Source organism: Triturus cristatus, chromosome 9 (assembly GCF_964204655.1).
Source record: "Triturus cristatus chromosome 9, aTriCri1.1, whole genome shotgun sequence".
NCBI classification, from domain to species: Eukaryota; Metazoa; Chordata; class Amphibia; order Caudata; family Salamandridae; genus Triturus; species Triturus cristatus.
In genome coordinates this window covers 217,553,089-217,565,739 of record NC_140592.1, presented here as the reverse complement: position 1 = coordinate 217,565,739, position 12,651 = coordinate 217,553,089, and the positions used below count along the sequence as shown (strand labels likewise).

Sequence of the window (12,651 nt, the reverse complement as noted above, 5' to 3'; positions counted from 1 at the left end):
AACTCTCCTTTATTAGCAATATTTGTATCCGTAGCCCTTTTGCTAACACCCTTGCAGACTCAATTTTATTTTGGTATTATATTATTCTCTTGCTTTATTTATATTTGTGTATCACCCATTCACAAGTAATTGGAACAGGTTTATTGAAAGCACACCTTGATTAAGCCAATATGCCCTTAAATTCATATTTGTAAGGTGGATTTTTAGAGTGCTACTTGTCACCCATGAGGGTATCCAGGCGCTGAGTAGGTGAGACTAGGCGTGTGGTCCATAAGGCAGACTAATTAAAAAGCCAGGTCTTCAGCTTCTTGCGGAACTCAAGAAGTGAGGAGAAGGCCCTGATGTGTTGGGGGAGGTTGTTCCAGTTTTTTGTGTATCTGTGGGACTATTTGTTGTACAAACGCATATCCAGTTTATCGATTTATCTGTATATTCTTAAAGTACCTTAAGCTTCTATGAGCTTCAGTATGTTATCGTGGAATCTGAATTCACGCAATCTAATTTTTAGAGTATGGATCTTTTGCTTTATTTCCACACATATATTGTCATTCTTTTATAAACAGTTGTGCTTATTATCTTTCGTATGTCCTCTTGTGGTGCAGCATATGTGTCCCTTGGCTTCTGCCCAGGCATGAAGCAATATATTCTTGCTTTGGTTTCTTCATAGCTCTACAGTGCGTTTTTCCCTTTGGCTACAAGCCACCTGTGATGAAACAAGTGCTTGATTTGGCTAAACAACACAAAAAAATATGCGCCCCAATGATATTTCTGTGCTCTTATGGTGTCTGCCCCACACGGACTACTGAAATGGAACACAAGCAGCACTTCAAAATCTTTCCTTTTCTTTTTGAGACAGTTATGTCATTTTAGCAAATGTATGATTTCCCTGCTCGGATTTTCAATTGTAGTCGTTCTTGGCTCTTGATTAATTAGTCAAGCGTTTTAGAAAGTAATGCACCATTGGCGTCTCGCATTGGTGGCACATACAAGAGCAGCTAGTCAAGTTTTTTTCCTTTTACTCAATGGGCTATTTTTTTTTTTTATAGAGTTCTATATAGCGCAAACTAGACCCGAGACATCGGGTATCAGAGCGCTTTAAATGAGCACCAGTTTCATTACAGATGTACACTTTCATTTATATTAGGCACGGGGAGATTAAGTAAAAAGCGACACAAGAGCTGGTTCGTGTTTACCATCTGAATCAATCGGTCCCTGATTAATTTCCACATTAGTTAGTTTATTAACTGAATTTGTTTTCATATTGGCATTTCTCTGTATAAGAAGCAGTGCCCATCAAATCAGACACACAAGAGACATTGGTGTATTTCATGGCATCTCACTGGGCCCGTCAGGGGTTGTCTAAAATCTAGAAACCAAGCCAAGGACGCTTGATGGTGATAGCATAGCTCAGTGCAAGTCGGATTTTCTGCTGGATTGTGTAAAGCACATTGATTCTTTGACTTTATCAAATAACAAAACCTCATGCAGGCAAGAAATCTCATTCAAAACTTTCAAATACTGACTATAAAAGAGTGTGCATTGTCTGCCAGTACAGGTAGAGAAGTGTGCTATTTCTGAAATTAGAACATTGGGATGTTGGGTGCTTCATTGAAAGCAATGGAGTGCTCCGGGCTTCTAATGGCCGGTAGGAGCCTAGAGCTCCAACATTCCAATGTTTGTTCCCAGGTGTTGCTGAGAACAAAAGGCCTCCCGGAGCCCGAGGGGGATTGAAATTCCCTCAGGCACTGTGAGGCATTTGTTTACAAATTAGAACACTCTGCCCTCTAGGGGTGGAATGTTCTATTTGCCTTTGAGCCCTCCGTAGCGGGCACTACCGGCCATTAAAGGCCCACTCCATTGTTAATGCTGGAGCGAGCCTTCAGTGGCCGGTAGAGCCCGCTATGGCGTGCTCTAAGACTATATTAGAACATTGGACTGTTCAGAGCTCCATTGAAGACCATCAAGTGGCCCATGGCTAGTTATGATTAGTATAACCCTTCTGTTCCAACATTCCGGTGGGAATGTTGGAGCAGAAGCATTATGCTAGGAACCGTGGCTTAGTTCCATAATTCTGGTTCAGGGCCTTTAAAAACTGGTATAGCCCTAGTCAGCAGGCTATATGAGAACATTGGAATGTTGGAAGCTCCATGGAAGACAATGGACTGCCTCAAGGCTAATGCTGGCTGATATAGGCCTTCTGCTTCAACATGCCAATGTTTGTCTGTTTCATTTTGAACATATAGTGGAATGTTCTAATAGCCTTATGGCTCTACCGTTTGTTAAACTCCCTATTCCTCTTTATAGGCCCTGGCCTATGCCTATACCTCCAGTTCAGGACCTTTAACAACCAGTGTATCTCTTGGTAAAGAACTGTAATGCACTAATACATTATTATGGGCAGTGTAATCTGAGCGATACTATAAAGACAGAGCTGTAATGAAAGTCATAATCTGACTTAAAACTATTTAAGTATCTTTGATGCTTTTAGCAGGCAGGAAGCATGTCCTCCTGTGACCTCACATAGCTGTCTCTTCACGCAGACAACCTTAAAATGTGGTAGCATTTACTCTTTTTCAATCAATGTATTTTCAGAAGACAGCATGCTTATATAATTTGACCTTACCTTTGATGTTGTTCGTGCTTTCTAAATGATGATGGCAACAGACTAAGAATTGCATCACATTTGCAAAAACTGTCAGTAGTATAATTAGCGGGTGTGCCAGATGTTCTGCTCTATATTTACAGGATAATTTGCAAAACTTAAATATTGTCCAGTGTTATAGCAAAACTGAGATCCTTAATCACAAATAAGGCAATTTTCATTTAGGCTCTCGGGAGAACAGAACTGACTGCTAGAAATCCTGTATGTATGGAACTAAATACTGTATCCCATTCCAAAATGGTGCGAGGTTCACGTGTTTGAGCAGTAGTGGATTCCACGTACATTGCACAAAGTTTGACTGTTGCACCATGCTCACGTTTAGGTCTGGCTGAGGAGCAGATTTAGTTTTGTGACAGCCTCATATAATCAAAATGTATATGCACATAGAGGGACTGTGGGGCTGTCCCCTTCATCTGTTGGGCTGTTCAGCTATAATTCGCATTTTGCTTTTGGCGAGCTTGGGGTTAGGGATCAGCCTACTTCACTCATTGGCTCTCTTGCACTGTGAGAAGCTGGCATTTTGTCAGGTCACATGTGTGCATCTGCCCAAAAAGAAGTGCATGTCAGAGCCATGTCTGAAGGGACAGTACTTTATTTTACCAGCAGTTTTTTTTGTTCCTATTAGTTATCCTTTACTATTTTTTAGCCATGCTTTTGTATTTAACCTGTCTTTAGTTTCTGTGTGTGCAATGACACCAGCGCTTCAAACGTCCATTTGTTTACCTCAATCAGTAGACGTTTATTGCAGTTAAAAAAATATATATATATGAACTATGAAACACACATGTACAATACTTACGATTGAAGTGCAATTAATGAATCCAGCTAAATTCGTCATTATCATCTTCATAAAACTAGTTGCTTTGAATAATTAGTGATTAATAAACTCATTTTAATAGTCATAATTAAAGTCCGTTTCATAAAATGCTAGGGGTGTCAAAACATTTGAACGAATAAAAAAACAGTCTACATCTATCAAACTTCTCTTCTTTCAAAAGTGGTACAAGTTATTTCAGAAGTGCAAACCGGAAATGTTTATATAATTAGTGCATCATAGTTTAGACAGAACTGCTATCAGGTGGGCACAAAATTGCTGAATAAACGCCCACCTTTTAGGGAAAAATAGATTATGCACAATTCCCAAACGAAACCTGTTAGTAAATTGGGTAGAGAAACTCTATGAACCAGTCCTAGATAAGGTTATGTTACCATGGTAGTATTAAGAATAATTGATCCCACTGTTAATTTTTCCTGTTCAGTTGACTTCCTACTTGGCGAAAGGCATTTCTAACCAGGTTTGACCAAACTTCTCAGTTTTGATTGGATTTTGTACAGCTCAGATCTTCCAAACCCATGACACTTCGCGTCAATCCGTTTCAGCCACTTGAATTTATGGGAGGTTTACAGGCGTTTGTAGTGGCGAATATTTTCACAATTAGATATATGCCAGGATTTACCAAGACCTAAATCCATAGCAAGAGAAGTGACCGTTTTATTTAATCTTCTAACTCCAATTCCTCGTGGCATTGGTGACATGGAGTGCTTTGCGCACACCCAACAAGTGTATAAAAATCTATATATTTTTCCTCTACTTGGAGGCATGAGATATCAGGAAAAAAAGCCCACACATACCTCGCTAACAGGAGTCGCACATTTACTTTTCAGGAGTTAATTGCCTGGTCAAGTGGCGAAGCCTAGCCCTGCTATAATGACTGAATACATTGAAGGCTCCTGCCAGAATCGTCTGAGCCCCATCTGGAGTTATCAAAGGGGACTCCTTAAATATATGAAAGCTTGAACTTTCCCCAGAACATGAGTCTAAATAAGAAACATTTTGAATCTTTGGCTCATGCTGGGAATAAAGGTTTTAGAAAGGTTAGTGTCAATCGCAAGATCCTCAGTAGACCTCACCTGTATCAATCACATGTATCAATCACATGTATCAGTCTGGTTCATGAGCCCGTTGGGTGTCCTGGACATTAGGACGGTGTTGTCCACATAGAGTAGGAAGATCCTTTTACCCGAAATTTGGGGTGTCCTGCCCTTGCCCCATCAGGCAGGCTTATAAATGGTTAAAATAGAAGGCGTGCTAACGCACACATCCATGACCAATGACTCGTTCCAGTCCAAAGCTCTCAGATCACCCAGGGATTGCAGTCGATAGTGTCAGACACCTCGGACTAAATAAAAAGCACTGTTTCCCCGGCAACAATAAAGATGCCAAGTGCCATTTAATATCAAACATGCAATAGATTTTTGAAAAAAAATGATTATCCCAAGATTTGGACGAAATATTGTGACTTCATGGTTTACTTGTCATCCGTATTACTGAATCTTAAGAAAACTTTTTAATACAGAAAAGCCATTAAAACAAGCATTGTTAGCGCTTGTAATACACACTATGTATGCCTATGAGACTCAGAATTCGGCATCTTAATGTGTTCGAAACCAGCATGTGCCTGTTTTAACACAGACCAGTGTGACTGCAGAGGGTGCAGCTCGCCAAGCCGCACATATAACTCCGAAGGAAGGAATATGGTGCCATACCTTCTGTTTGCGCCAGCTAATATACATATGCCTGCTTTCACACAAACCTAATTTAAGTTTGGGCTTGGGTTTTTTAAATATTCACTGCCTGAAAGCCAGTTTCAGTTGAATGTCTTTGCCTTCCTCTGCATAGAGGAAGGCAGTAGCACTTTCCAAGCCACTTGCAAAGTCCCTTCAATCGCTGTATTCAGCAGGGACATTTTTCCGCTGCCAGGTCATTGATGAAAGGGCAGCCCTTCTGAGAGTGGGCAGTGGAGTTTGTGCGTCCCTTCGTTTCTTTGCTGTTAATTCTCTGCCGCGGCCCCTTTGTTGCCTATGCGAGGAGAGGAAGGAGAAGGGAGCATTCTAATTTGATAAAGCGGGCTCCCCATTGGGTCCTGCACCTGGTGAAAGAGACCGGAGCATGCTTTAACGATGGCCCCATTGTTCCCCCGCCTTTGGTGGGTGTGAAGCTGATGAAATGTGGAGCTATTCAAATGGAGGTCAGGCTCCAGGACTTCACAGCACAATGATTAACAAGGCAGCAAGCATTCAGGCTCAGCCAGCCAGAAAGAATAGGAAATTGGCATGGGAGCGAAGGAGGGCGAACACAATGGAAGACTGGGCACCACAGAGAAGGCTAAGCTGCCCATTAAAAATTAAATAAAGTACTTTTTCTGCACTAAGCACGAACCTTGCAGTTCTCCCCTCATAGTGACCAGGATGGCAGCAAGCAGCGCCGTTTTATTCATTTAAATAAGTATAATGTGCCAGTCTAATAAAAGCGATGGTCCGGTAGTGAATAGGCGACATTTCAATAGCATCCTCACTCTGCTGCCAGGGGCTTTGTGCCTGGGAGGACAACAGAAGACCCCAGGTCCGAAGGAGTCCTTGGGTGTTTGCTGCTGGAAGGGCACTTTTTAAAGAAAACTAGGGCAACGCTCGAAACAAAAGGTTCTTGTGCTGAGACTTAACCAGACCTTTTGTAAAGGACAGTCCAAGCAGGGGTTTTTATCTTCTTGTGCTTTATACGCAGGGAGCATATCTTTTGTGCTGGACACGCAGGGAGCAGATTATGGGAGTACGGTTCTTTGCTCTTCTGCAGACAGCAGAGACACCGACAGGAACCTGCAGCTGTGCATCAATTGGCCTTTTCTGGACAGTCTTTAAATGCGCCTTCAAAGGGACCAGCGTCCATGTAATCCTAAACTCGCCATGTTCTATTGGTGTTGGTAAAATCTAAATGCAAACCTAGTTGCAAAGCGTTTTGCATATTCATTTTGAGGGGTACTGACAACATCCAGTAAACCAAACTTTGGGATTAACCTGCATTTAGAGGCACACAACATTTTAAAATAGCAATTGCTTTGTGTGTAAAATGCATGTCAGATGAAGAATGTGAGTGATAATTCAGTGTACTTTTGAGATGTTGCAGTCCCTGATGCATTGGTATGCAGACCCTCCGAATACAGTGGAATGATACAACAGACATTAGCTTGTGATGATTGGGTAATACTCCACTTGGGCAAAGACAAAGCCCGCTCTGTGCATGTCCAATAGTTTGTAACAATAAGCCTGATACAGTTGGGCTGTCAAGCCAGATATAAAAAAAACCCACAGTTGTTAGCTATGATAATGTGAACAGTGAATGTTAATCACTTCTTTAGAGTGCGGAGTATAGCGCATAAGGTTGGCAAGGCTGGTCATTAATCATTCATTCTCCAAGTTTCTAAGCAATGTGCCTTGTCTAAGCGAGGACAAGTGGAACAAGAAAAGAAGACCAAAGACTGGGGCAGTCAATCCTCATTGACGTGGGAAAGTTTGGGAAAAGAAATGTGTGGCAGGCACAAAGCGCAGACTGTTTGCACGCTGCTTCTAAATATTTCATTTTTGCCCCTAAAGTGGAAGTCCAGCGCTGAGAAACTGATTGAAACTTTATGTGTCTCCCTTTCAGGGAGCTGGACCATAACGACATCTCTGGAACAATAGAAGACACCAATGGGGCCTTTGCAGGCTTGGAGAGCCTGACCAAGCTGTGAGTATCCCTGCTTTCAATCCCTTTTTAAGATGCCTGCTTGCAAATGTATTTTGTAAGGTGGTCTTTAATTCAATGGCACGAATGAGAAAGTTCTATGCAACCTATTTAGTCTTTGACAGAGCCAGGCTCTGTCCTGTGTCTTGCATCACTCTATAAACTGTACTTTTGTTAGTTGTGTGGGTTTATCTGCTCGTGGTTGATCTGTTATTAGCAGCTCAAGCATTATTTCAGAAATTCAAGAGAACATTTTGCTCTGAAGTTGATGCTTCTTTAGCAGGCAGTGGGAGGATAATGTGTGAAACAAGATATGGTAGAGATGTAAACATGTTTATTCTGCTACTTCCTGCTCTTTATCCTTATCTGTTTTTCCCACCTAAAAAAAATAATGCTCTTTCAGCCAATTTTAATACTTCTGCTACATGCCTGAGAGTGTACGTTTTGTCATCAGCATTTTGTTGTGCGTCATGGGAAATCAGTTTAAGCTCCTCTCCTGTGCCAGCAAATGGTTGTTACCCTAGAATTCCCAAAGGCATTGCTTATATTTTGTGTGTGCAAATGCTTGCTTGGAGTGCCTGGTATGGAGTAAGATCCGCATTATAGAGTGTGATACTGGTGCAATGAATTTAAGAGTAATACCAATGTCCATTTTCTCTTTATTTTATAATTGGTGGAGTACTGAGCCTTTCATTTTGATTTGGATTTAAATTGAAAATAGTTTCGGACAGCTCACTGGATCAGCATGTTCACATTGGATGTTAAATCCCTGCTTCTTAAGTGGCAACTTGAGTTTCATGCGAAAAATAGTTTGAGCAGATTGCAGTCCTTCTTGGCTTCCTTTAAAAGTTTACGTAACCAGGAAGACGAAATATGTTGGTTTTCTAATTTATTTTCAGGCCCATCTCCTATTTCCTTTTTTGGTTTGGTCTTTGACAGCTCAGCCATCAGACAGACTCATTACTTGGAATACACTTTCTTTGGTTCCTCTTCAACAGTTGGTTTTCAATGACCAGTCTCAGCCATTGACTTGAGACTGCATGAATCTCTTCTTAGCTCAGGACAGTGGAGTATTCCTCTATCACATAAAGCTACTGCTTTTTGAGTGTATTCTTCCGCCTCCATTTCAATGCTTGTGTTAAGCTTCTCAAGGGACTACTTCACTGTAGAGATGTCTCTCTCTCTCTCTAAGCTCCTACTGCCTTTAATGTGCTTATGTTGACATTCTTTGGCACATTACACCCAGACCTTTTGCCTTTGCCAGTGCTTGCTAGTTATGGCTTCCATAACCCTGTTTTTTAACCCTTCTTTATTTTTACAGTTGTAGGTCCTTTTCCACCCTGTTAGGAGTACCTGTAATGCAGACTATCTGACCTCCTCGCTTTGTGTAATTTTAATCAGTCATACTAGGTTAGTTTTATATCCTCTGATGAGTGTAGAGACAAATAAAGTTTTGCTGCGGCTTTGTATTCACTTTCTTCACATCGTAGTGGTTCCCAAGCTAATATCGGCTAACCTGTGGGAGCCAACCTAAATATATTCCAAGATGCTGGTAATGACCTTTGAATTAGTTGACTGTATTGAGAGGCGATTCTTGCATTTTGAAGCATGGGGCACATTGTTACATCCCTTTCTATAAATATAGTAAAAATGTTGTGACGTCACTTGTTGAAACTTTATTTGGAAATAACATCTAAGAAATATTGACGGCTTTATTAATGTCCATTGTAAGCTTTCACTGAAATGTATGTTAACAAGATTTAAAGCTACTTAAACTCCTAACTGTCTTTAAAGTTTTACAGTAAAGATTGCCATTTTGAGATAGCAGTTTTTCTTTGTTATGAGTCAGGAGCATGCACAGTTTCCCCCCTTTGAGAACCAATTTCGGAACAGGGAGTAGCGCTAGTAGTAAAGGATGATTGTGTGTGAGTCATTCATTATTTTCTAAATTATTTATTGGATGAATTTCATTGTATATATCATAACCTAACAGAGGCATTGGTTTTCTTTTATTTATAACATTTCATCCTATAGAGTTTGTTGAAAAGAATGAACTGGTTAAACCTGGTGTGTACCACCCCAGTATGCGCCATTTGCATAGTTATTTAAACAATATAAATTGTATGTTCAGATACATTTGTCCTTTTATAGTAGTATTAACAATGTTAAGGTTTAATGTTAGACGAAAGGTAGTCATTTGCACCATTCGCCTAGCATAAATCTATGAAAAAAAAGGAATTTTCTTTTTTACAGTGAATCCTTTACAAAACAGTAGCGGCCAGGGCCAGTCCATTTATACAATACGTAACAAATCTTCACATTTCCTCTGCAGTGTGAGGAATGTGATTTTAGAGACGTGTGAGTTTTTTTTTTTTTTTTTGTAAGGCTGTCCTTGTGCTCTGTGTTGTAGTGCATTTAAGTAGGGTAGAGGAGTAATTGAGTATTACAGGGGAAGACTACTGATAAATTAATGATCACCTCCGCTCCAGGGGGGGAAGTGCCTGAGGAGCGGGGTCTTTGATGTGGAATGGATTAGACTTCGATGATCCACTAGTGTGTTTGTTACTCCATGCCTTGAAAGTCTTAAAGCTGGTGTGGCAGAGGGGAAAGGCCAGTCCCTTTTCGCCTGCATTGAATTATAGATGAACTTATGCACAGTGGAGCAGGAAGGCGCTGAAGAGCAAGACGGGCATGAAACACATGATGGGGAACCAACTCGTCTCCAAATATCCAGGCTGTAAAATCAAGTGACTGCTTGTTGGCTCGTTCAGCCACCGCTTTTGTGCTTACTAGCTGGCAAGAGTGAGTGGTGAAATTAGTACATGCAACCGGAGTAGTTACAGTTCTGTAGTGAATGTCTAATGTTGGATTTATAGCTCATTAGTCGGGTCTTGCTATCATGAGCATCGTTCAGCTTTGCCTGAAGTCTTATTTGAAGCAGCCTCTCCAACCCACTGATGATGGCTTTATCTGCTTTGCAAAAATTTGTAGTTGCTATATCACTAAGGACCTCCTAGGAGAGATTTTGCATCAAAGTAATTACAATACTGACTCGCCAGAAATCAAGTTGTAGAAACCCAGGATGGCACAGAGCTAAATTCTAAGATGATAGTAAAATCTATTAAGAGTATCCATCCATCCACACAGTCACTATGAAATCTATCATGGAAGATGTGTAAAATGTTAAAAGTTAAATACACGATTCCTCTCATAAGATGGGCAGGTACTAATTTCACGGGGCTCTTGGGGATTACATTTTAGGTTAATATTATGTGAGTTGTAAAGCATATAATACTAGATTTTTTTGTGCGTGTTTGTGCCATTTGTAGTGTCCCCCCCCCCCCCCCCTCCCGTACACTCTTTGCCATAATGTTTCCTTAATATACCCTACTTGCCCATTATATAGATTTAGTCTGAGGGACAAGTGTAACCCAACAAACATTGATTCTCTATTGTGTAAATCTCCTTTACTTCAAGAGCCCACTATCCCACTGTATCAAGGTAGGTCGTATGTCGCCATTCTCACTGATTTAAGAATACACGTTCAGCAACTCAGTGAGCTGGGTGAGTGCACCTGCCAATTCCTTCTTTTGCTGTAGACCACTGTTCCTTGGGATCACAAAGCATGATCGAATCACATGTACAATCACAGGCGTAGCTTGGTCTGTAAGACTGTGGGGGCGTGTGCTCCAGTTTTTCCAACAATCACGCTGAGATCTCTCGTTAACATATAGATTATATGAGAAACAGGACATGAGGGGAATAAGAGGGCGTGGAAAGAGAGAGGATTGCGCATTCTTAGAGGTACTTAAAGCACAATATTTTTAAAACTGGCCAACATTTTTTAAGGCCTGTAAAACAGAGAGGAGAGTGAGTGTGTGTGTGTTTTGACGGTGTGGGGTATGTAAAAATCCTAGGTGAAATCTACACACAACTCACCATATTCGACTGAATGCACCTGTACCCAACTATTCACTACAGAATACATTTGGGGGGGGGGCGTAACACTTCAAACACCCCCCCCCCTGAAACTACGCCCCTGTGTATAATACGATATTAGAAATGTATGTAAAGGCAAATGAGAACTAAGAAGGGAAAGAGCCTGAAAGCATGTTAAATAGCAGTTTTTGGGATCTCTCCGTAACCATATGAAGATCTGGGGGGCTTGCTGGGAATATTCTGGGCTGACCGGAGGGTGCAGGAACCTCTGATGGACGTTCTCTATGTTGTGGCTTTGTATGACCTCCTATAATGGCCACTGGTGGGGTGATGTATGCTAGTGGGTTGGAATGGGATTAAAGCTCAAAGTTTTTGACCATTTGTGTATTTCCACATATTTCTCACTGTCTTTCTGAGTATCCGGGTGCATTGCTTAATGGGATCAGAGTTTGTTTTAAGGTTCATGTAGCCTGTCATCCTTCTAGTGTCAGTAAATGGAACGCCATTGAGTTGGAAAAACTTTACACAGGTTTTTTACAGCACTACGAAGCTGCAAGGACAGAAAGTGCTCTAAGTAGTAATCCAGTTAATTGTGGCGATTATTGCATGGTGTGCTCTAAAGGTAGGTCATTTATTTAGAAGCCAAACATTTCGTAGTGCAAAATAATGTAAATGTACCCTCCCAGTACAATGTCATCTAGAATTATCCAACTGCCCCTCTAGTTACTCCTTATGCACTTTTTTATTCTATTTTTTATAAAACCTGGCATTGCTTGTGCGCTTTTTCCGCAAGCATCTGCTTCTCCGACACCTCTAGTGCAGCAGCAAGCAGCCAGGCCCCGTGTGCTGGGCGCTGCAGGCTAATGGTGTTTACAGAGTGGACCCAGAAGTGAAAGTGCGGTTTGTTGACTAGAAGGCTGGGAGTTAAAACTGCCTGAAATCTAAGCTTTTGGGCCGCTTTGTAGTTTTTCATTTTGTGCTTGAGACTTAGAACAGCAATTTGTTTCCGATTAAATAAATGACACAGAAAGATACTATGAGTCTGGCTGCGTGCCAGAGCTCAGCTCAGTTGCTGGAGGGAAGTATTAGATGAATGCCTTGGCCAGCTTGACACAGATCCGGCTTTGTTGAGGCCCTTACTAGCAAAGAGCTTGCTCCGCGGAGCTTTGGCTGTTTTTGCATGTAGTGCTGTATTTCGACTGTGCGTGGCACAGCTTTGCGACTGTTGGGTTGCATTTTAACTAGGTAAACGCGTTCTGTTTGCAGGTGTTTGGCAGTGCATGCATTACTTTAAATGGAACAGATTTAAGCATTGGTGTATGATAATTCAATTGTATTTGTTCTGTTGGGATCACACGCTTATTGCACAACAGAGAAGGGCATGTATGCCAAAAATGCAAACAAGCTTTGGCAATGCCAATAGACCTGCCTTATGATTGAAAGTGTCTTTTGTGTTTTTGATGGTTATAGGCACTAAATAAACCATCGTACA

General features: G+C 41.2%; 1 protein-coding gene across 2 annotated transcripts in view; it reads left to right on the top strand.

The window, feature by feature from the left end:
- Nucleotides 1–12,651, top strand: part of LRIG1 (leucine rich repeats and immunoglobulin like domains 1) — a 244,611-nt gene that overhangs the window by 164,383 nt on the left and 67,577 nt on the right. For both annotated transcript variants that reach the window (XM_085624766.1, XM_085624767.1), the window contains exon 9: nt 7,143–7,223. In XM_085624766.1, coding sequence (XP_085480892.1) covers nt 7,143–7,223 — 81 coding nt within the window. The remainder of the gene's footprint in view (nt 1–7,142; nt 7,224–12,651) is intronic.